The sequence below is a fragment of the Bubalus kerabau genome, chromosome 13 (assembly GCF_029407905.1).
Source record: "Bubalus kerabau isolate K-KA32 ecotype Philippines breed swamp buffalo chromosome 13, PCC_UOA_SB_1v2, whole genome shotgun sequence".
NCBI classification, from domain to species: Eukaryota; Metazoa; Chordata; class Mammalia; order Artiodactyla; family Bovidae; genus Bubalus; species Bubalus kerabau.
The window spans coordinates 13157650-13178481 of record NC_073636.1 but is presented as its reverse complement, the minus strand read 5'-3'; the positions used below and the strand labels follow the sequence as shown (position 1 = coordinate 13178481).

Below are 20832 nucleotides of genomic sequence, written 5' to 3'. Positions count from 1 at the left end.
GTTGCTCAGTTGTATCTGACTCTTTGCGACCCCATGGACAGTAGCCTACCAGGCTCCTTCGTCCATGGGATTTTCCAGGCAAGAATATTGGAGTGGGTTGCCATTTCCTTCTGCAGGAGATCTTCCTGACCCAGGGATTGAACCCAGGTCTCACATTGTAGGCAGACACTTTACCGTCTGAGCCACGAGGGAAGTCCTGGTGGCAATGCAGGAGACCCCAGTTCAATTCCTGGGTTGGGAAGATCCCCTAGAGAAGGGATAGGCTACCCACTCCAGCTCAAATAGTAAAGAATCTGCCTGCAACGCAGGAGACCTGGGTTCGATCCCTAGGTCGGGAAGATCCTCTTTAGAAGGGAGTGGCAGTCCACTCCGGTATTCTTGCCTGGAGAATCCCATGGACAGAGGAGCCTGTTGGGCTACAGTCCATGGGATTGCAAAGAGTCAGACATGACTGAGCAACCAACACTACCCACTCCAGTATTCTTGGGCTTCCCTTGTGGCTCAGCTGGTAAAGAATCCGCCTGCAGTGTCAGAGACCTGAGTTTGATCACTGAGTTGAGAAGATACCCTGGAGAAGGGAAAGGCTAGCCATTCCAGTATTCTGGCCTGGAGAATTCCATGGACTAGTCCATGGGGTCTCAAAGAGTCAGACTTGACTGAATGAATTTCACTTCATGTAGGGTCTTAGCTCCCCAGCCAGGGATCAGACCCACAGCCCCTGCCTTGGAAGAGGGTTTCTTGACCACTGGACCACCAAGGAAGCTCCTGTATAAGCCTGTTTTCTTTAATAACTGACATTGCTGAAGCAATTTATCTTCTGATTACAAAAGAAATGCCGTACATACTTGTCTTTATCTGTTCACGCTCCTATAGCAAAATACCATAGACAGGGTGACTTTAGAAACAACAGAAATTGACTGCTCACATTCTGGAGGCCGGAAGTCTAACACCAAGGTGCAGGCAGAGCTGGGTGTCTGCTGAGGGTCTGTGTCCTGATCTGTGTTCTCTCGTGTGCTGGAAGGGGCGGGGAGCTCTCTGGGGTCCCTTTTTAGGGGCACTAATCCCATCCTCAAGGGCTCTGCCCTTGTGACCTCATCACCTCCTAACACCATCACATTTTAACGTATTGAATCAGTTTGGGGCAGGACACAAACATTCAGTCTGCAGCAATACTCTTATATAAAAGCTGAAAATTACAATTTACTATAAATACTTTAAAAAATTGCCCATAAGCCTCCAGGCAAAAGGTAAGCTCCATTAATATTTTAGTCTGTTTTTCCCCCATCTTTGTATTTTATAAAATTGTGTATAACATGTATAGTTTTGTATCTCAGTTTTTTCCCCCTCATATCTAATATAAACCTAATCTGCCAGAGTGTAATTAGTGAGGAATGAATAGTCATGATTAATGGAGGAAAGCCACAGAAATCAATAATTTTTCAGTGTTCTTCCTTCTTTCATAAAGGATTTAAGGTAGGTGACATCAATAAAGTAATTCATTTCAGGAATCTGATATTTAAGTAAAATTGCCGATTCATTTAGAGTTGGTCCACTGACAGTTCTGCTCCCAAGAGTGAGACCTGACCTGTCTTCAAAGGAAGGATCTGAGACGGGCTTCAGATCCTCGCACTGCTGCACCGTGTCATCGTTATCACGGGCAGCGTGACGGGCCGCGTGTGGAGGGTGCGTGGCCTGCGTGAGCCCCGTGCCACCCCTGACCATGGGCTGCGTGTGGAGGATGCGTGTGGAGGGTACATGTGGAGGGTGCGTGGCCTGGGCAAGCCCCGCGACACCCCTGTCCATGGGCTGCGTGTAGAGGGTGCATGGGCTGGGCAAACCCCGCGCCACCCCTGTCCGTGGGCTGCCTGTGGAGGATGCGTGTGGAGGGTGCGTGGCCTGCACAAGCCCCGCACCACCCCGACCATGGGCTTCGTGTGGAGGATGCGTGTGGAGGGTGCGTGGCCTGGGCGAGCCCTGCGCCACCCGTCCGTTCTGTGGGCCGGAGCACCGTCTCACACCGCGCCTGACCAGGGGGAGCGGGTGGGGAACAGGAGGTACTCACCAGCCAGCAGGTCTCCGGCACAGCATCTGGTGGTAACGCATCCCACCCAGTATGAAGAAAACACAACCAGTTCCTGACGAGGACACCATAGGGTACTTTTTTAAAATTCAGAGTCACGAAGAACTGTTAGCCACCTTAATGGTGTCTTAGGGATGTGAAAAGGCACATTGGCATCCAGAAGCATATGTCCTTGTCTTGTAAGTGCATGTGTGTTTTTAACCACTTCTTCAATTATTTTAATTTGTAGGGCCCTTTAAAAGGACGCAGAGTTGAAGGAATTCAATACGAAGACATTTCTAAACTTGCCTGAGTTTGAAAATTTGTTAGCATCACATTAAAATCTTAAAGCATCAAATTGGTGTTCACCAAGACATTACAAGACTCTACTGTGTTAGGGTGTTTCTTTTGTATAAAACAAATGGATTTATTTAAATATTACTGTAGTTGTTTAGTCTAACTTATAGAAAAATTGAATTATGTCTCGTGAAGTATCAGAATTATGTAATTATGTCCTTGTTGTTTTTGTTGCCTTTGTAATACTTCCTTGATTTTTTAATCTACATTAAAAGAATATTATTGTAAAGTGTTGTATATAGGACAATGTAGAACTATTGTAGAGCAAATCTTTCATATACTCTAAATTTATATTTTCATCAGTAAAGTAGTAAAGTTGGATGTAATATAATTACATTTTTAAGAGTCAAACTATAAATAGAATAGCTTTATTGAGATGTAATCCACACACCATACAATTTCACCCATTTTAAGTGGACATTTCAGTGGTTTTTAGAATATTTACAAAGTTGTTTGAAAATCACCATTGTCTAATTTGAGAATTTTCATCTCCCCAAAAGTAACCCTGGATCTATAGTCACTCCAGACTACTGGCAACTACTAATCTGCTTTCCATCTCTGTGAATTTGCCTGTCGTGGACATTTCATAGAAGTGGAATCATACGGTATATGGTCTTTTATGACCAGCTTCTTACACAAAGCATAGTGTTTTCAAGGGTTATCCATGTTGTAGCATAGGTTACTACCTCATTTTCATTCAACGGTAATCTTTTGTATGGATATATAACGCATTTTTTAAAAACTATTCATGAGTTGATGGAATTGGATTGCTTCACTTTGAGGCTATGATGAATAATGCTGCTGTGAGCATGCATGCACAAGACTTTTTGTGGTCATGCATTTTCAGATCCTGGGGCACAGTAACTCACTCATGTTATACCGTGTCTAACATTTGAAGAGCCATTTCCATAAGGAATGGCTCTCCCTGATTGTGGTGCAGAAATAAAACATGATGCTTTCCACAGGCCTCCCCCAAATCTGTAACTTTGGAATCAACTCAGTAGTTTTCTTCACAGAAAAAAGTTTCATCCCTACCTCTCACATTCTTTTCTCCAACATCTTCCTGAAATTATCGCAAAATAAAGTAGCATTATTGAGGTTAGGTTTAATTTTTAAAAAATCAAGCATAAAAATATGATTCTATACTATAGAATTGTTTTCCCTATAAGGTTTTAGAGGCCAATATGGTTATATTAAGCAGAGTTAACTGCAGACACCTAAAATCAAGCCTTATATTGACCTTTTTTCTTTCTTTTTTTTCTTTGGCTGCACCAGACAGCTTGCAAAATCTTAGTTCCCCGACCAGAAATCAAACCCTAGCCCCATGCAGTGGAAGTACAGAGTCCTGACCACTGGACCACCAGGGAATTCCCTGACTTTTCTTTTTAAAACATTGTAAGCTATTATTCTTTTTAAAAAACAGACTTTATTTTTTAGAGCAGTTTCAGGTTTGCAGCAGAATTGATGAACCTCCACTGACCGGTCATCGTCACTGAAAGTCCATGGTTTCCATTAGGGTTCCCTCTTGGTGTTGAACATTCTGTCGGCTTGGACAAGTTTATGATGACATTTATCCACCACTATGGGATCGTACGAAATGGTTTCATTGTCTAAAAATCCACCTCCTCGTTTCCCTCCCACCCCTCCCTCCACATCAGTCACTGATCTTTTTACTGTCTGCATGGTTTTGACCTCTCCAAAATGCTGTGGTTGGGCTCATACAGTGTGTGAGCCTTTGCAGACTGGCTTCTTTTACTTAGTAATATGTGTTTAAGTTTCCTCTATGCATCTTCTCACAACACGACGGCTCATTTCTTTTTAGTGCTGAATAATATCACATTATCTGGATGCACCACAGTTTACTTAGCCATTCATTTACTTAGCCTGAAGGACATCTGGGTTGCTTCCAAGTTTTGTCAACTATGAATAAAGATGCTGTAAACTTCCACGTGTAGATTTTTGTGTAAACACAAGTTTTCAGTTCATTTGGGTAAATACCAAGGAGCGTGGTTACTGGATTGAATGGTAAGAGTGACTTCCAAAGTCTCTGTTGCAGTCTGCAGTCCTACAGGCAACGAATGAGAGAGTTCTGTTGCTCCACAGCCTCACCCACATTTGGTATTGTCTTGATTTTGGCCATTCTAATAGGTGTGTAGTAGTATTTCATTGTTTTAATTTGCAATCCCTAAGGAGATCCAACCAGTCCATTCTAAAGGAGATCAGCCCTGGGATTTCTTTGGAAGGAATGATGCTAAGGCTGAAACTCCAGTACTTTGGCCACCTCATGCAAAGAGTTGACTCATTGGAAAAGACTCTGATGCTGGGAGGGATTGGGGGCAGGAGGAGAAGGAGACGACAGAGGATGAGGTGGCTGGATGGCATCACTGACTCGATGGACGTGAGTCTGAGTGAACTCCGGGAGTTGGTGATGGACAGGGAGGCCTGGCATGCTGCGATTCATGGGGTTGCAAGGAGTCGGACATGACTGAGCGACTGAATTGAACTGAACTGAATGACATATGATGTTGAACATCTTTCTGTATGTTTATTTGCCATCTGTATGTCTCCTTTGGTGAGTTGTCTAGTCAAGTCTTCTGCCATTTTTAAATTGAGTCATTCACTTCCTTACTGTTGAGTTTCAAGAGTTCTTTGTATATTTTGGATGATAGTCTTATACCAGATATGTCTTTTTAAAGTACTTTCTCTCAGTTTTTGGCTTCTCAGTTTCTGGAAAGCTGTTCTTTTTCACAGGCTTACTTGAGGTCAGATAAAATTATTGGCATTGGTATCTTAGGAAACCTAATTCCTTGAGGTTTCTTCATTAGGAATGCCATTGGGTCCCATTGCTCTATTTGCTCATTTTCCCCTTACGTACTTCTTTTATTTTATTACTTATTTACTTTGCTTTTTTGTGTGTGCCCCGTGGCTTGTGGGATCTTAGTTCCCCAACCAGAGATGGAACCCGGGTCCCCTGCATTGGAAGAGCTGAGTCCTAACCACTGGGCCACTAAGGAAGTTTCCTCGCCTTATGTGCTTTTAACTGCCTATCAGTTTTTGCTGATATCTTTGAGTAAATTCATTCAACAAACATTTACTAAGTGCCTCTAGAAGTAAACCATTGCCATAAGTGCTGGAGATAAAAGGGTGAGAAGCAGGTATAGGCCCAAGGTGGGTGTAGCGTAGGAACTGACAGTGTTCAATGAATTGATACTCAAATGAAACGATTGGCTGACGGAAATGAGCTAATCAGGAATAGCTGCTTAAAAACCCACCCTGACTTTGCTGTCCCTCAGTGAGAAACCTATAACCGCTGCCAGCATACACCTCAGTTCCTACTCTGGTAAAATGGGGTCCCCGGATTCAAATATGGGGCAGCTTTCATTGTAAGGTCACCATTAGGTAGGCTGAAGTGCCCCTGAAATGTTAACTGAGTAACTGAATCATTATGCCATTAAAGGAAGCATCCCTGATATTCCTTCCTCTTACAGTGGTTATTTCAGAAAAAGGTCACCCATGTAGTGGAGAAGGCAATGGCACCCCACTCCAGTACTCTTGCCTGGAAAATCCCATGGACGGCGGAGCCTGGTAAGCTGCAGTCCATGGGGTCGCTAAGAGTCGGACACGACTGAGCGACTTCCCTTTCACTTTTCACTTTCATGCATTGGAGGAGGAAATGGCAACCCACTCCAGTGTTCTTGCCTGGAGAATCCCAGGGACGGGGGAGCCTGGTGGGCTTCCGTCTGTGGGGTCGCACAGAGTCGGACACAACTACAGCACCCATATAGACTTTGCTGCTGCTGCTAAGTCGCTCCAGTCGTGTCCGACTCTGTGCGACCCCACAGACGGCAGCCCACCAGGCCTCGCCGTCCCTGGGATTCTCCAGGCAAGAACACTGGAGTGGGTTGCCATTTCCTTCTCCAGTGCATGAAAGTGAAAAGTGAAAGTGAAGTCATTCAGTCGTGTCCGACTCTTAGCGACCCCATGGACTGCAGCCTACCAGGCTCCTCCGTCCATGGGATTTTCCAGGCAAGAGTACTGGAGTGGGGTGCCATCGCCTTCTCCACTGTAGACTTTGCCAGTGGGAAAAAATATTTGTTTTGTTTGTTTGTTTTTGGTGTTTTTTTGTTTGCCTGACCAGGAATCAAACCCAGGCCCCAGGAGACAAGTCTAAACCTCTGGACCACCATGGAATTCTCTGAAAAAGTGTTAAGGAAAGAATAAAAAATACTCTTACAGCATATAGGCATTTTTTGTGTATCTAGGCAGCCAGGTAAACTTCTACTTCGCTCTTACAGGGGTCTTTGAGGTCATTTATATGTCTTTCAGTTGGGATAAGGCTGAAGAGAAGATGCCCTTTATGGTATTAAGTGATCCTTTAAAGGAAATAGAAGGATTTGCATAAGACCTCATACCCTTAGGTACTAAAATAACTTACTGATTCATTGTTCATTTTTACTACACACTGAGACACTTTAATTCCCCTCCCCCCTTTTAAAAAGTTGTTTCTTTGGATTATCAATATTCCAACTCTAAGAAACCTTGTTTAATTTTCAGTAATTGAACAACCCAAACTTACGACAGGTATGATCTGAACCCAGTGTCCACTTTTTCTCAAAGGGTTTCGGTTCTGACAATAAGACATCAGTATCTAGTTGGTTTAATGGTAACTAGGTTGATACTTAGGAAAAGCATTGAAGACAGGCTACCTTTGTCTGAAAGATGAATAAATCTGACAAATACTAGCCCTGTATTGGGCTTCTCAGGTGGCACTAGTGGTCAAGAACCTGCCTGCCGATGCAGGAGATGCAAGAGACACAGGTTCAATCCCTAGGTTGGGAAGATCCCCTGGAGGAAAGCATGGCAACCCACTCCAGTATTCTGGCCTAGAGAATCTCATGGACAGATGAGCCTGGTGGGCTGCAGTTCATGAGGTCAGGAGGTGGACATAACAAGCAACTTGGCGTGCACACACAGAGCCCTGTCGTGCCCTAGCTCTGTTGTGGTGGTTTAGTCGCTAAGTTGTGTCCAACTCTTGTGACCCCATAGGCTGTAGCCCGTCAGGCTCCTCTGTCCATGGGATTTCCCAGGCAAGAATTCTGGAGCGGGCTGCCATGCTCTCCTCCAGGGGATCTTCCTGACCTAGGGATCAAACCTGCATCTTCTGGATCACCTGCATTGGCAGGAAGATTCTTTACCACCAAGCCACATACAAAATTAAATATTGACCAGTTACCAATGGGTTCCAAGGTGCTTCAGTGAATAAACAAACATAGATAATTACCAAGTTGTTTTTCTTCATCGCTGAGCACAGTATACTTTCAGAGACTAGTCAAGAGGTAGTGACATAGTTCCTTTCTTTCCAACGATTCTCATTTATTTGGTTTCTTCATTTGAAATTCAAAACATGATTATAATTCAAAATTAATTATATAGAGAAGGCATTTTTCTAGTCTCAAGAGGGTCACATGAATAGTATTAATAAGATTATAGGCAATTAATTTTAAAATACCAGCTATTAATATAAGTTTTGATAACTTTTAAGTTTTTAATCACATGGGTTCAATTTTAAATCTAGTTTCTTTTGCTAGGACTGTGTTGCTAAATACACTGCATGTAAATTTATACCCTAAGATTTTCATAATTATTTGTAAAACTACTGAGCACATGTAAAATACTAGGACTAGAAGTAACCTTATGTAGCTAAAGTAGTGGTTTTAGAGCAAAAATGTTTTACAAAGTAGCCATGATAAGAACCCACTTTTGAAGTTTGTGTTGAATATTAGCATTTTAAGATTCATACTTTTGAAATGGAATGGAAAAGATGTAGTAGATTTTTTTTAAAAATCACAGGTGACCAATTTTTATAGACGAACTAAAAGGCAATGCTGTTTACCTCTTCAGCACTGAGGTTATCTTTAGGTTACAGAAATAATCACATACATTTCATATTTTGCAATTATGTCCAAAGATAATCACCTGCTTTCTCAAATACTGGTTTTGTATCTCCAAAAAGGTAGCTTTGTCTGCCTTCTAAAATGAAAACTGGTTTTTGTCAAATTATGCAGAGAAAGCTTCATAAAAATGTAGATTTAAATTTTTTTCTAAAGTGCAATTTTATCACTTTGGTCTTTGAACACATACCCATTTTCAGAATAGATTTAAAGGAAGATTATAAGCAAAGGAAAGTACAGAATAACTATAGATCAGACTTGGACCAGCCTCCATAATCACATGAGCCAATTCCTAATAACAGCTCTTCAAGTTGAGCCTTGAGCAACACGGGTATGAACTGCATGGATTTTTAAAAAACCAAATATAGTACTTACAATTTCAATTTACAGATCTTTAAATGAAGTAAGTCTGGGGAGAAGTTTGTGTCAGATTAGAGATCACACTACATGGAATCAAAAGAACTAGTGTTTGAGTCCTGGTTCATTCCAGACTGTTTCCATCTCCTGCCCTTGGGTGAGTCATTGGATGTCAATTCCTTTGTTTTTGAGACAGAGATAAAAGTTTGTAGGTTTTTGACTGTGGGATTTTGGCAGCCCCAAGCTCCACATTGTTCAAGGGCCAACTGTGTATGTATGTGTGTGTATAGTGTGTGTATATATGTATATATGATACAGCCATCCCACCAGTTCTCTTTCTCAGCAGAGCCCTGACTAATAGTCTTCCTGGACTAAAAAGGGTCTCTGAGGCCAGTACCAAGGAGGGAATTTTGATTAAGCATGATGAACCATCATAGGTATCTTAGCAAGGTTGGGTGACAGATAGATAGATAGATAGATAGATAGATATATTATTACAAAACAATTAAGGTGAGTGACTTCTTGTTCAAAGTTCACCAGATAACCTCATAATTGAACTTGCTGTGTAACTGACCACCTAAAAATATATTCAGTTGTAAAGCCGAGGACCTGACACTCAACCATAGTGACGTCCTCCCAGTAAATGCCGAACCCAGGACTCTGTCCAGATGGTGGCTTGACTCACCAAAGCAGCTTTCCTCTGCGCCTCAATTGACACAACTTTGCATCTGCAAACAGCAACATCCTAAAACTTCTTGGCAAAGTTATTTATTTTCTTCAGCTGTGTTAATAGGTTTTATCAACCACCTTGGTGTCTGGTAGGTTTTGATTACAAAGAATGACTACAAAGGTGGCAGGAAAAAAAAAAAACTTTATTTTTTTACCGAGAATTTCCCCAGCTATAAACTTTTAAGGCCGTCTGAGGAAGCTATAGAGCTGAGGCACAAAGTAATCTTTGTAATGCCCGTCAATGAAGCCTTTCCCGCTGTTGTGCACAAACCAACAGGGAACATCCGTTCCAAACACTCGATCCGTCCGGTAGTCCTTCTGCAGGCCCCTGCAAGAGAGCGTGAGCGTGGTTAGGAAACAGACCGGGGGGGGGGCAGCCTGCACATCCAGAAAAGAGACAGGCTCTCCCTCTCTTTTTTCTGCCCCCTTTTAGCACCATCTCTGGGCTTCCCTGTTGGCTTGGTGGTAAAGAACCCACCTGCCAATGCAGGAGATACTGGAGACTCAGGTTCCATCCCTGGGTCGGAAAGATCCCAGGGAAATGGCAACCACTCCAATATCCCTGCCTGGAAAATTCCGTGGACAGAGGAGCCTGGCTGGCTACATCTATGGGGTCACAAAGAGTCGGACACACCTGAGTTCGCACGTAGCACTGTATCTGCTAACAACCCTCCCATCCCCATTCCCCAAGTTGTACAAAATAACAGAGTCTGGGACTTGGTTTAGAAAGAGAATAAGCAGTGTGTCCTTAGAAATTCAAATAACCTGTATAGAGATTGACCAATATAGTCCCAGGAAGGTAAGGAGTGCAAATTCACTTTCTTTTTTTCTCGTTTTGCACCTTCTACCTTGGCAGAGGGGAGGCCCAAGGATTCAGGGCCAGTCTTCTTTCTGGTCATGGGGCACACAGAGGGCAAGGAAGCAGTGAGAACTGGCTGGCGGCTGTGTTCTCAAGGTCAGTTAGGGCTGGTATAGTCTCTAGATTAGCTCAAAGCAAGGAAGAAGCTGCCAGATTTAGCAAATAAGAACCCAGGATGTTAGGGACTTCCCTCGTGCCCTCATGCAGGGGGCGCAGTTTCCATCCTGGTGAGGGAACTAAGACCCCGCGTGCTGTGGGGCATGGCCAAAAAAGGGATAAATATAAACAGGATGCCAGTTAAATTTGAATTTCAGATAAACACAACTAGTGTGTTTACCTTTTCCATTTTGCCCTATGAGTCCAATCCTCACAGAAGCCCCTTCTGATCCTGGAAGACGCATCTGAGACCTACCTGGTGACAACCAGCTTTTGTCCCTTCACCTCCATGCTTGCCTCTGGCTTCTCAGGGTCCTTTCCCGGTCGCTCATTGAAGACATGAATCTTTGGCTCATTCATGAACTGGCCTATGAGACAAGGTCTAGATGTTTATTTACATGCAACTCAAGGGGCGACAAAAGGGCAAGCTGGTCACGTGATCCGAGCTGCATTGGGGTCCTTCTCAGACTTTCTGGGATAGAAAGATGTGTTGAGAGGAAAAAGATTCAGATGGAAAGGGGTGGGTCCTTCCTGAGGGCAGACCCATGCTGCTTACCTTGCTGTCATTAGACAATGAGGCTGATCAAATGGACCCTAAGTAAATGTGAATGTCCTGAAGGTGAGCACCTGAGAGCACTGCTCAAACTGAAAAAACAAAGTTGGTTCGTGATGCTATTTGTTGTTCAGTCACTCAGTCGTGTCCGACTCTGTGACCCCGTGGACTGCAGCACGCCAGGCCTCCCTGTCCCTCACTATCTCCTGGAGTTTGCTCATGTCCATGGAGCCGGTGATGCCATCCAACCATCTCCTCCTCTGACGCTCTCCTTTTCCTCTTGCCCTCAGTCCTTCCCGGCATCGGGGTCTTTTCCAATGAGTCAGCTCGCACCAGGTGGCCAAAGTAGCGATGCTACTATACGCTTAAATTGCCATAGTTCTTTACAAAGTAGGGAAGGTTTACCTGGAAGCCCTGTTCATTATCAGAGACTTCCTAAGCCAGTTCACTTCTCTTCAGTGAGAAAAAAATCTTCAGCATAAAACTTAAAGTGTGTTCATCTGTTCTCTTTATCTGCCCAGTGGTGATGAAAGCCCAGCCCTGGGAAAACCTTGTCTGGAGCAGCAAACACTCCTGCCTGTAGCATGACTGAGTCGCCCTGCACTGCTTTGTTAGAGGAATCATGTGTTTTATGTGTTTATCTTATGATGTTTGATATCTTAAAATTATATGTTTATCTTATGATGTTTGATATCTTAAACACTACACCTACCCCTCCCTGGGAAAGCCAACTATGAAAGATAACAAAGAACTCAGCCAGGAGCCCGGCTGGAATCTTCAAATGAACCGAGCCAGACCTCTTCTCTCTGGCCTGTGAGACCCAGAGGAATCATTCCTGGGCAAGGCACCACGCAAGGAAAGACGTCCTGTAGCTTAATGCCTGCTGCAGTTACCAAGCCAACCAACCCCACACCACCTGCTCTGTCTTGTCTCTGCCTCAGAGTAAAGGTCCTAGCCCAGACTTTGTTTCTGCTTCTGATTCCTGACCCAAATCTGGCTTTCTCCCCATGGCCCTGCATGGCAAGATGCACTTTGTATTTCTATGGAAACTGAACAGTAACATTACACTCTGTCAATGACACTGAACTCTTTCTGTGTCACTCAGGCACCTTCAGAAATTAAGACTCAGGTGCGAGTGTGGGTCCCCCTGAAGCCTCCACTCCACACCTGTCACTTTTCCACATTCTACCCAAACGTTCTAACCTTGAGGCAAAGTTGCTTAAGACCTAGGGTGGTCAGTCCCACACCAGCCAGACGGTCCAGGGACACTTTACCTATCAGCCCATGCACGTTAGGAGAAAACTTGTTTGTGGGGGGGATGTAGATCCCCAAAAAGTCGACATTGATCGGGTGCTTCTTCCAAACGCGATGAAGTAAAACAGAGAAGAACATCTCTTTATCCAGGGTGATAGTCAAAGTTTTCTCTTTCTTCACAGAGACAAGCAGCCTAGTGGGAAGGCAAAAAGGAATTAATGACCCAACATTGTAAAACAATTATCCTACAATCCCTGGTTCCATCCTGGGTCAGGAAGATCCCCTGGAAAAGGAAATGTTCACACACTCCAGTATTCTTGCCTGGGGAATTCCATGGACAGAGGACCCTGGTAGGCTACAGTCCATGCGGTAGCAACGAGTCAGACACAACGGAGTGACTTTCACTTCACTCAAAAATTTTAAAAAAGGAATGAATGTTTCTAGAACTGATTTGCTTTATTTTTTATTGTTTTTGTTTTTTTTTTAAACACTAATATTTGGCTGCACTGGGTCTTAGTTACAGCTTGCAGGATCTGAGATCTCTGTTGTGGTATGTGGAATCTCTCAGTTGCCGCATGTAGCCTCTAGTTCCCCAACCAGGGATCGAACTCAACACCCCCTGCATGGGGAGTGTGAAGTCCCTAGAACTGACTCATTTATCAAATCATTCCCCTCCCACTCCTAACATGACTTCACTCTGCCCAGTACAACCCCCCATCCCCACCCCAGTTTTCTAAGAGCCTTAAAACGTTTTCATCACAGAATGTTGATGTATCTCCTAGCACTGGAATTCTGTCAGTGTATATGTTTCTGTATCAACAATGAACAGATACTCATGGGAAGATATTACTCTAAGACAACGACCCTGTGTTTCTGAGCACACTCTGACACGGCTGACTGGCTTTCAGCTGATGGCTTCATTCACTTGTCCAACATGTCCTTATTGAATCCCTACTGTGCACCAGGTGCTAGGCTATGAGACACTCGGTGACCAAAACACCCAGACTCTACTGCCAGGAGCAGGGGAAGGAAGGAACACAATTTTTTCTGAACCTCGACTTCCTCACATTTAAAATGATGATTTTTCGTTCTCTGTGTCACAGACGTCTGGCTTTGTTGATGGGATCATGGGTCGAGGTCACATCTGAATCCGGATGTAACAGTACTTGCCTCTGATTAAGCACGTGGGCCGTGTCAGACCAGGACAAGATGGATGTTCGGGAGCCCCCACTCAGGGAGATGGTCTCCGTGCTGATTTCTACCTTCACATCTTCACGTTGGAAATAAAATCCCAGTTTCCCAAAATAGGTGCTGAGTTTTTTATTCTTGGGCTTCTTGGCACCAACAAGCTGTCCGTTGACCAAAATCCCTGCAGGAAAAGACACAAGTTTTTTTCTGTCCCATGTGCTATTTCTTTTTTTTTTTTTGGCCCATGTGGGCACGATAACTCAAACTTATAAAACGTGACAACATGGGAAATTATTGTTTTATTTTGCTTCAGGATTTACACACCATTTTTCCTTTGTAATTTTCATTTTATAATTTTTTTATGGTTTAAATGAATTATATTACAAGTTCTGCTAGTTTATACTCAGTGTATTGTATCTATAATAGTTCAAACAAGAATATATTTAATTTCTTACTATCAGAGCTTGAAAAATATGCTGTGCTATACTCAGTCATGTCCAACTCTCTGCAACCCTATGGACTATAGCACTCCAGGATCCTCTGTCCGTGGAATTTTCCAGGCAAGAATACTGGAGTGAGTTACCATTTCCTCCTCTAGGGGATCTCCCTGACCCAGGGATCAAACCCGAGTCTCTTGCATTGGCAGATGGGTTCTTTACCACTGCACCACCCAGGAAGTCCTATATATAATATATAAAACATTTTTATTAAGGTGGGAAAGAAAGTAATCCAGATAAAAACAATAGGACAGAATGACTATGACCTAGTAGTCGAATTCAAATATAGTATATCTTAATCTTACCTAATTCTGGATCAGAAACAAGGTTGAGGATTTTTCCAGGTTCTGAGTCAATATTGAAGCAAATATTCTTTTGGCTTTTTGGCAGGTAGATGATGAAGTGTGGGTCATTTTCAACTGGAAAATATACAAAGAAAATGCAACTAAGCAAAATCATAGAAAAGATTATTTTGAACAGTATTTTATTGCCAAACATCTCACAAGAACAAATGTGTATTGGGCTCCTATTATATGCCAGGTACTCTTCCAGGCACCAGGGACCCAGGGTCCAAGCACTGTCCCCTCCTCATGGAGCTGCCATCAGGTTTTAGGTTATGTACAGAGTGGATACTCATTCTGTAGCCACGCCATATGTGCTTGGCTAGAGAGAAAAATGAATAAGAAAGACATAAGGGGGACTTTCCTGGTGATCCAGTGACTAAGACTCTGCCCTCCCAATGCAGGGGACCCGGGTTCTATCCTTGCTCAGGAAACTAGATTCCACATGCTGCAACTGAGACCCTGTACAGCCAAATAAATAAATAAAATATTTAAAAAGACATAAGGAAGAAGAAACCCAAGCACACACACATACACTATATATATTCTACATATATATGCATAGGAGAAGGAGGTGGCAGAGGATGAGATGGTTAGATAGCATCACCAACTCAACAGACATGAATTTAAGCAAACTCCAGGAGATAGTGAAGGACAGAGGAGCCTGGCAGGCTATAGTCCATGGGGCCACAAAGAGTTGGACATGACTTAGCAACTGAAGAGCAACATATGTGTGTATACACTGAACGTTTATATAGATAAAGTACCTGTATTTTTAAATAGTTTTACACAGTGCATACGGAGAAGGCAATGGCACCCCACTCCAATACTCTTGCCTGGAAAATCCCATGGACGGAGGAGCCTGGTGGGCTGCAGTCCATGGGGTCGCTAAGAGTCAGACACGACTGAGCGACTTCACTTCCACTTGTCACTTTCATGCATTGGAGAAGGAAATAGCAACCCACTCCAGTGTTCTTGCCTGGAGAATCCCAGGGACGGGGGAGCCTGGTGGGCTGCCGTCTATGGGGTCGCACAGAGTCGGACACGACTGAAGCGACTTAGCAGCAGCAGCACACAGTGCATAAAAATAAAAAAGACATTACCTGTCGGCATACAAATTAGTATTGATCAATTCCAAGAGCAATCAAGGATCAAGCTATTCCCAAGAAAGTACTCCTTTGTTACCAGACACCATTATTTTGGCTGATCTTTTTTGTTTGTTTGTTTAACCACTCAACAAATATTTAGTGAGAAAAAAACAAATTACGTGCAAAGCTTTGAATTAGGCAATGTGTGGTGTAGCTATAAAAGTCGTGGTCCCTACCTTCAAGAGAGGAACAATTTAATGGCATGACAAAGATTCTCTCTTTGAATAAACTCAGGTTTCCCTGAACTCTTCAAGTTCAACCTCAAATTCTGGACCTCTGTGTTCATCTCTGCATTGTCCAATTTTAGCAAAAATCCTACTAAGGAGGTTTAGCTAGAATCCTCCACCCTCCAAATCTGATCACCTTTGTATCTTCATCAGGTTCCTCCCCTCCTCTGTCCCCCACTAGGTGGGGTCTGATCACTCGGCCTACCTTCAGCAAGAATCCTGCTGAAGTGAAGTGAAAGTCGCTCAGTGGTGTCTGACTCTTTGCAACCCCATGGACTATACAGTCCATGGAATTCTCTAGGCCAGAATACTGGAGTGGGTAGCCTTTCCCTTCTCCAGGGGATCTTCCCAACCCAAGGGTCAAACCCAGGTCTCCAGCATTGCAGGCAGATTCTTTACCAGCTGAGCCACAAGGGAAGCCCAAGAATACTGGAGTGGGTAGCCTATCCCTTCTCCAACAGATCTTCCTGACCCAGGAAATTGAACTGGCATCTTCTGCATTGCAGGCGGATTCTTTACCAACTGAGCTATCAGGGAGGCCCTGTTAGGTAAGTTTAACCAGACCTCCCCTTTTCCACTGATGCTTCCTCTTAGTAATCTTCCATCCACTGACCCCAGCCTGTTTTTGTGTATAAATGCCCACTTTCCCACGGTTTGTTCAGACTGAGTCCAATCTCCATACCCCAATGTAGTGGTACCTACATCCCCTTGAATAAAATCTTCCTTACCATGCTTTCACAAATGTCATGAATAATCTGTTTCCTTTAACAGAATATCATTTTTTCTTTCATGAAGGCAGAACCAAGCACTCATATGAGATGGAATAAAGTAAATGATAGAAAAATGACCCAAGCACAACGCTCTGGGAATGAAGATGAAAGGATGATCAATTCCACTCAGGCAAGTGGAGAAGGACCTTATGAAAGGGTGGGCGGAGACTTCCCTGGTGGGTGAGTGGTTGAGAGTCTTTGCTTCCACTGCAGGGGGCGTGGATTTGATCCCTGGTTGGTGGCAGTGGGTGGGGGTACTAAGATCCTGCATACCATGGTGTGGCCAAAAAGAGAAAACAATTGAAAGAGTTGGCTTCTGAACTAAGTCTTGAAGGTAGGGGAAGACCAGTAGGTAAAAGACACAAGAGAGAGAGAGAGATTTTATCCTTGAGTGGACAGAATGGGGAAAGGTATGGCGGGAGAGAAGTTGATGATTTGTTTGGATAGTAACTCAAGGTACCTGGAGAATGGGTTTTTGATAAGACCAAGAATGTAGGTCATAGAGACCATGAACCGCCACGCTACAGAACAGACCTTTATTCTGTTGGGGAGCTTTTAAAGGTTTTGGAGAATAAATGTAATATGATTTGACCCCATTTAAGTGGGTTGGCCAAAACGTTCATTCAGGTGTTTTGTACGATATTACAGGAAAACCCAAACGAACTTTTTGGCCAACCCAATATTACAATTACTGGTCTCAGTATGAATTAAGTATCAGAAAGTACACACAGGAAGATCATTTACTAGCTAAGACAGCAGTCTTTCGAGCAAGAAATGTTAAATGCAGGAACTAGCTATGTGAATTGGTTTGGGGAGGGGTCGGGGGAGAAATTCAAGAGACATCTGGTAGAAGCCACAGTATCTGGTGACTGAGTGGAGAGGAGTAATTTCACACTGTCAGGCTTTGAGCCTCAGAACTGAAGGGACTGAAGAGGAAGGTCTGCATTAGGAGCTGCAGTGGTTGTGTTTGGAGAAGGCAATGGCAACCCACTCCAGTGTTCTTGCCTGGAGAATCCCAGGGACGGGGGAGCCTGGTGGGCTGCCGTCTATGGGGTCGCACAGAGTCGGACATGACTGAAGCGACTTAGCAGCAGCAGTAGTTGTGTTCTCCAGAATAAAATCAGAAGAGCAGGGTACATCCAGTGAAAGGCCACTGTTTTCCAGATACTGTGACAAAGCTCTCTGCAAATATTAACTAAGACTCACTGTGGTCCTGCAGAGGACAAGTGACTTGCCCAAGGTCACAGAGTTAGTCAGTGGCACAGCTATGACTTAAAGCAGCACTGTCTGATTACAAACTGATTCTCCCAGCCATCCCGATGTGCTCCTTCAAGTGTGTATGGGAGCAAGATGTGCAGGGTCAACTCAAGCAGAGCACAGACAGAGTCTTGGCCTGCTCTGCACTCCTCACACCATCAAGCCCATGCTCTGTCGGCAGTAAACACTTGGTTAATTGATTTTGTGTAGGAGCTGGGCACAAGAGGGCATCATTAAAACACAGAACCAAGGTCCCTAGCTCTAGATTTTTAAACACTGAGCAAAACTAGAATTTTCAAATACACTTAAAATTGAGGAAGCAAATTAATAAACAGTCCTGCAAATAATGTGATGATAATGCAGTTTTATGGGCTTCTCAGGTGGCTTCCAGTAGCCATGTATGGATGTGAGAGTTGGACTATAAAGAAAGCTGAGCGCTGAAGAATTGATGCTTTTGAACTGTGGCGTTGGAGAAGACTCTTGCAAGTCCCTTGGACTGCAAGAAGATCAAACCAGTCAATCCTAAAGGAGATCAGTCCTGAATATTCACTGGAAGGACTGATGTTGAAGCTGAAACTCCAATACTTTGGCCACCTGATGCGAAGAGCTGACTCATTTGAAAAGACTCTGATGCTGGGAAAGTTTGAAGGCAGGAGGAGAAGGGGACGACAGAGGATGAGATGGTTGGATGGCATCACCGACTCGATGGACATGAGTTTGGGTGAACTCCGGGAGTTGGTGATGGACAGGGAGGCCTGGCGTGCCGCAGTTCATAGGGTCGCAAAGAGTCGGACATGACTGAGCGACTGAACTGAACTGAACAGGTGGCTCAGTGGTAAAGAATGTGCCTGCCGATGGAGGAGAGGCAGGAGATGCAGGTTCCACCTCACAGTCAAGAAGATCCCCTGGAGAAGGAAATAGCAACCCCCTCCAGTATTCTTGCGTGGGAAATCCCATAGACAGAGGGGCCTGGCGGGTTATACTCCATGGGGCTGCAAACAGTGGACACGATTTAGCCACTAAACAGTAACAACAGTGCAATTCTACAGGAAATAACATTCAAGTATTTTTGATCCTAAGATGGATCATCTTTGATAATAACACCTGTTTATGGAGTGCTAGCTCTTTACAGATGGTTTCACATTTCACCAACAACCCAGTCATGTATAGAATCATGATGCCTGTTTTCCCAATAAAGGAAGTGATGTGCAGACTGTTAAGTAATGCACGTTCACGTGAGTGTCGTGAACAACCTCCAAAGAGAATGTCCTTTCCACGGATACCTGTCGGCCCTCCCCACACGAGAGGTGCCTTTGTTCCATCCCAGAGAGTTCATCCTCTTACCTCTCATCACATGTGGAGGAGGGGTTGACTCAAGCACCTGAGCGCCGACAGCAGGCATTGGGAGCCCTGGCGCTGGCGAAGGCTTGACCCAAGATGGGACTGAATTTGGGCTCACTTTGCTGCCGTGATACAGGGCGCCTGCGTGGAGAACACGGTATCCATTAGTTTCTGGGTTTACTTTTCCATAGAAGCTGCTTATAATTTTAAGAATCGGGTTTATGCTGACCAACACCAGCGATTCTCAGCTAGGTTTTTCTAGAATTATTTTTATTCCTGAGTTCTCTTTCAGCTCCATGTGTCATCATGAATGAAATTTGTTATCACTATTTAAAGAAGGTGAAGATTTTTTAATGTTGATTTAAATAATGTGTGAGGGGAATACACAGATTTTCAGAATTCCTTTGGAAGACAAGTGAGCAAACATGTTTGAAGATGGCAGCGAGAAACTGTCGCCGAGGTCAATTGGCAGGAAGGTCAGCTGGGGACACAGGACTGGGAAGAGAGAGGAGGGGATGGAGGACCTTGCTGCAGGATAAGAAAACCGACCGGAATACTTCTTGTCCAGATAGGGAGACTTGCCTGAACAGCAGGAATGGTCCTGCGGAGGGGAGTCTGCCAGCATGCGTTCGTCCCCGGCCTCGTTCTCAATCACCATCGCCGTGAGGGGGGTCACTATGTGGTGATCCAGAGACATCTGCAGGATCGTCTTTGTAATTTTCCTTTTCATGGCAGCTGTAGGAGCCAGGCTCCTGTGTTCAGGAAACAGAGACATTGGACAGCATCACAAGACCGAACTCTGCCACTTCTGGGGTCAACGAGGACTCTGGGGGCCACGAGGGAAAACAGAACGAGCTGGCTTCGTGAAGCTTGGTATTTTACCTAGTTATGTACCCTTAAGGAATTTTTAAAAATTTCTTCTTTTATTTTTTAATTGGTGAAAAATTGCTTTACTATGCTGCATTTGTTACTGCATACAGCAATGAGAATCAGTCATAATGATATTAATATATATATATATATATATATGTATATATATCCCCTACCTTTTGAGCCTCCCTCTTGGAACTTTTTAAACAGATTATGATTATTATTTTTTTTAGTGAAGTACAGTTGATTTACATTGTTATTTTCTTTTTTTGATGGATCTCAAATTTATTTTTATGAGTGTTCCTCATTGAATTAGCAATTACAACAAAAATATATGTTTTTTTTTAATTAACAAGACTTGTCCTTATGACAGTCATTTTTTTTTTCTTTTTTGAGTTTTCTGGAAATTATTTATTTTTATTCTTTTTTTAAACGTACTTTTTAACTGGCGTATGATTGCTTTATAATGTTGAGTTAGTTTCTGCTGTACAGCAAAGTGATTCAGTTATACATACAAATATACATATATATGTATACATTCTTTTTTAAAATATTCTTTTCCATGATGGTTTATTGTAGGATCCTGAATATAGTTCTCTGCCACATACAGTCGGACCTTGTTGTTTATCCATTCTATATGGAACAGGTTGCATCTGCTAGCCCCCACCTCCCAAACTCCTCCTCCGTCCCCACCCCCTCAACCCCCCTTGGTAACCACACATCCAAGCAGACTATTTTTCAGAGCAGTTTTATACTCACAGTGAAACTGAGCAGAACGTAGAGATTTTATATTTACTCCCTGCCCGTCCCCCACCCAACAGCCTCCCCCTTCTCAGCATCTCCCATTAGAAGTGGTACATGTGTCAGATCGATACATCTACATCTACACGTCATCATCACCCAAAGTCCACTGCTGAC

The 20832-nt window shown here is 43.7% G+C and overlaps 2 protein-coding genes across 4 annotated transcripts in view; one reads left to right on the top strand and one right to left on the bottom strand.

Moving 5' to 3' along the window:
• Positions 1–13504, top strand: part of KIN (Kin17 DNA and RNA binding protein) — a 34663-nt gene extending 21159 nt beyond the window's left edge. For 2 of the 3 annotated variants that reach the window (XM_055543516.1, XM_055543514.1), the window contains one exon: positions 2310–4362. In XM_055543516.1, the coding sequence (XP_055399491.1) occupies positions 2310–2372 (63 nt within the window). In that variant the 3' untranslated portion in view covers positions 2373–4362. Of the gene's footprint in view, positions 1–2309; positions 4363–13378 lie in introns of those variants that run through there. The other variant, XM_055543515.1, reaches the window with a different exon arrangement.
• Positions 9634–20832, bottom strand: part of ITIH2 (inter-alpha-trypsin inhibitor heavy chain 2) — a 32397-nt gene continuing 21198 nt past the window's right edge. The window contains exons 15-21 of the mRNA XM_055543513.1: positions 19627–19796; positions 19048–19185; positions 14266–14379; positions 13446–13644; positions 12296–12468; positions 10725–10836; positions 9634–9781 (exon numbers count right to left, since the gene is read on the bottom strand). Of these exons, the coding sequence (XP_055399488.1) occupies positions 9634–9781; positions 10725–10836; positions 12296–12468; positions 13446–13644; positions 14266–14379; positions 19048–19185; positions 19627–19796 (1054 nt within the window). The remainder of the gene's footprint in view (positions 9782–10724; positions 10837–12295; positions 12469–13445; positions 13645–14265; positions 14380–19047; positions 19186–19626; positions 19797–20832) is intronic.